At 37.0% G+C, this 3,640-nt stretch overlaps 1 protein-coding gene across 1 annotated transcript; it reads right to left on the reverse strand.

The window, feature by feature from the left end:
- On the reverse strand, nucleotides 1-3,075 carry LOC140747143 (diamine acetyltransferase 1). Its single transcript, XM_073079418.1, has 4 exons — nucleotides 2,859-3,075; nucleotides 2,358-2,409; nucleotides 581-786; nucleotides 1-405 (listed from the first exon to the last, which is right to left on the reverse strand). The coding sequence occupies exons 1-4, from the start codon at nucleotides 2,961-2,963 to the stop codon at nucleotides 184-186; spliced, it is 585 nt and encodes a 194-aa protein (XP_072935519.1). The 5' UTR covers nucleotides 2,964-3,075; the 3' UTR covers nucleotides 1-183.
- Nucleotides 3,076-3,640: the final 565 nt, after the last annotated feature.

The following is a 3,640-nucleotide window of genomic DNA, read 5'->3' on the forward strand; positions in this document are numbered from 1 at the left end:
TAATAATAGGTAAACAATTATTACCCATATTTTATTCAAGAAGGTAAAGCTTCAATAATACAAAAATACGTTAGTATATTATTCTGAATAAATATAAAAAGCTCCCTCATCTTACATAATTATTTTAGAAACAGTTGGTGTCGGTTGCGATTCACACGATACATTAAAGTACCAAATAAGAAATTACTGGTTATCGGGAGGTCCCGAAGCGGAGGGCCCGAGGAGGTCGGAGGGTTCGGAGCAGCGCGCAACGGCCTCGATGTAGCGGCGGTCGAGGCGCATGGCGGCGCGGCGCTCGGCGCGCAGCATGTCGTGCGCGCCGAGCCGCGCGTAGAACGCCAGCGCCGGCGCGTTGTCGGCCAGCACGTGCCAGTCGATGCGGTTCACGCCTTCCTTCACCGCCATCTGCATCCAAAAACAGTCACAAACGCTCACGCTCACACTTTTCAGGCTTTTTGACTGCTTTATTATTGAATATACTGCTTTATTAGTGTTTTATATATATTTTTAATAATAATGCTATTATTATTATTAGTTTATCAAAAGGAGTAGGTAGGTATGCGCCGCGATGGCATGTGACCTGGCAGAGTGCGCGCACGAGCGCCAGGCCGACGCCGGCGCGGCGCGCGGCGGGCCGCACGAACAGGTCCTCGATGTAGAAGGCGCGGCGCGTCCAGCTCGAGTAGGCGCGGTTGCACAGCGCGTGGCCCACCACCTCGCCGCGCCGCTCCGCCACCAGCCCGAAGAACCACGCAGGTGAACACTCGAATCCATCCTCTAGGAGATCTAACGAGGAGGAGGTTAATGTTTACCTCAGTAGCACGGCTTCTGTTGTTGATAGTAAATTAATAATTTATATCTTACAATCTTTATAGGGGAAACTGAGGACACTAAATCCTTACGGGAGACTTGGTACACTGGATTTATAGAGCTTCTGTGAACACAATATGATTTTAGTGTGGCAACATTGGTTGTCTATGATACGTTATAACTTTCTAAACTTGATACTCTTGTCCATTTTGATATTTAAAAGCAGATGGCGGATGATTGTGTGTTTCGTGAAAATATTTTTCGTAAGTTTTCATTTTGATTAAATAATTGGTTAGTAAACTTATTTTGGATAAGTAACACTTTTAAACTATTCATTATCTATGTTTTTAAACGTCTGTTTCATAGAATAGTGTTAATAGTAGTCGATTTTTTTACAATATCTTTTTATAACCACAGTATAGCTAGGGTACACTTGGTAAACTTTCTTATGGGAGATATGATCCCCCCGCATCAAGCATCCACTAATGTTTATTTTTAAATAATTTCAGGGTTCAATAAGCCTAGAGTATATAAAACAATAGAAGGTACAAGAAAAAAATATCAACCATAAGATTCTGTGATAATAGGAACATTAAGTAATGTTAGCTGAAAACATAGTTACTCGTAGGTATATGTGATTTATCAAAACAGTGGATATGTTGTTGTTGTTTCTACTTTATCTACTAAGCAAATAAATCAATGATAAATAAATTTTAACATATTTTTTTTTTCATTTTGGTATCATATGAAAATATAGGAGACTTATTTCCCTCAGGATAAGTGTTCCAGAGGGGGGGGGATCAAGTCAGACATATATATGGGACACATGGTATCATTCCCTATACAAAGTTTTCGTGGGCTGGTTACAAAATTTATATACCGATATCATTAGCTTTTATACTTAGAAGAAATTCCACGTATTTCAGTAAAAATCGGATCAATATTTACCAAATAGTGGTCAAAAAACAAAAAGGGGGATCAAGTGTCCCCAGTTTCCCATATATAATTCAGCTTTATGGGTTCCAGAAAATATATCTTAAATTTTAAATTACATTTGTCTAAATCAAATGCTCAAAAAAAGGTTTAATTTATTTTCCGACGCATTTTCTCCAAATTATTAATAAAAATAAAAGTACTTACTAATCATGACGAATCACCAATTCCAAATAATCTAAACTTAAAACAAAAAAAAAATTATAACAAAAAAATAAAACCGACTTCTATGTCACTACAAAGTAAAAAATAATTGAAATAAATGTTGGTTTAGTACATATTTCTGAAGTCGGCGCTCAATATATTTCGTTTGATAACAGCGTGTCCAATATGATATATATATACGGTCGAATTGAGTAACCTCCTCCTTTTTCGAAGTCGGTTAAAAAAGACTTTTAAATCAAATCCATTACTAACTGAAGAGCAACGTCAGTTTGACCTCTGTATAGTATAAAATTTCGTACACAAGGGAGATCAATTTAAATGGAGTTATACAATTGCTTTCAATTTAAATGCGTACTCTTACACTGTAACCATTATTATTAAGATCTTACCTCTTTCAGAGAGCTTGGGGCCTTCAGGCTCGCCCTCGTATTCTGCCAGTTCCTGTAAATACATAGATAAATAACAGCTCTTGAGGTAATCTACTTTTTACTAATTGACGAGTCTGACGAATAACCGTAGTCCTTGTAGTAATTAGTATAAAACATTAGTGTCTTTTAATTAATTAAGTACTAAATAAACGATTACTTTTTTACCATCACAAACATAACCTATATCACCATCTCTGTTTTAAAATAGTTTAGTATTCTCAAAAATCAGTACAATCGTAGATGTTGATCCAAAAACATATTAAGATTATTTTAACTCTTATATGCGTTAAGATATTAAGATAAGAAAAAGTAATTCAGTAGTTGTCGTTACGCAAACGAATTCGAAGTATGTAAGTTCAACACTCAATAAAGTCAGCAACGCAATGCGTTGTAAAAGTAAACTCTCGCTCGCTCGCTGAGTTCGCTCGCGTCAGTGGCTCATGGCTAATGGTTTTGACTCACGTGTATTAGGCGGAGCACGACGGGCACGTCTTCGCGGCGCAGTGGCCGCACGACCAGCTCGTCCTCCGCCGCCGTCGTACAGTCGAGCGTGGCTTGTGCAGCCATGTTGTGATCTGGAAATCACTCTGAGAATTGAATGAGATTGAATTAATCGTAAAACGTAGTTATTGTAAATAACACGCAAGCACTCCCTGCGATCCGTAGTTCAAGTATTTCTGTCATCATCTATTCAATGTTTCATGTAGTTTCAATAATTCTTGAGAGATGGCGCTGATAACCAGAAGTCAATCCGCATTGTTTTGTAAATACCTTTTTATTCGAAATAAAAAATAAATATATTTTTTATATACCTAATACCTATTACATACACTTTTTATTACTAATTCATTTTTAGTTAACAACTCATGAATGACTCATTATGTCACGAACTCATGATACACAACGCAGACATAGAATAACAAAAAAATTATATATTGTTAAATATCAGATGGTTAAGGGAACAGAAACTCAACCCACATTAGTTAATAATCTAAGAAATGGTCAATATTTTAGTTTTTACTTCCAGTTGTATAAGCTGACAGTAAGCATAAAGCGCTCATATAAGCGCCATCTAGCGTCACGAATATGTTTTAAGTAGTCCCACACTTGACTCTGACGGCAACACGACAATCAGAATCAACTATTTATTTCCACAACAATCATACTAGATGGCGTATTGAGACGTATACTAAAGATAGCCAACGCAAAATATATAGAGAAAGAGATATATAATTGTAGACAGT

This window comes from Epargyreus clarus, unplaced genomic scaffold (assembly GCF_041222505.1).
Source record: "Epargyreus clarus isolate Ecla_fem2 unplaced genomic scaffold, WU_Ecla_fem_2.2 ptg000014l, whole genome shotgun sequence".
NCBI lineage: Eukaryota > Metazoa > Arthropoda > Insecta > Lepidoptera > Hesperiidae > Epargyreus > Epargyreus clarus.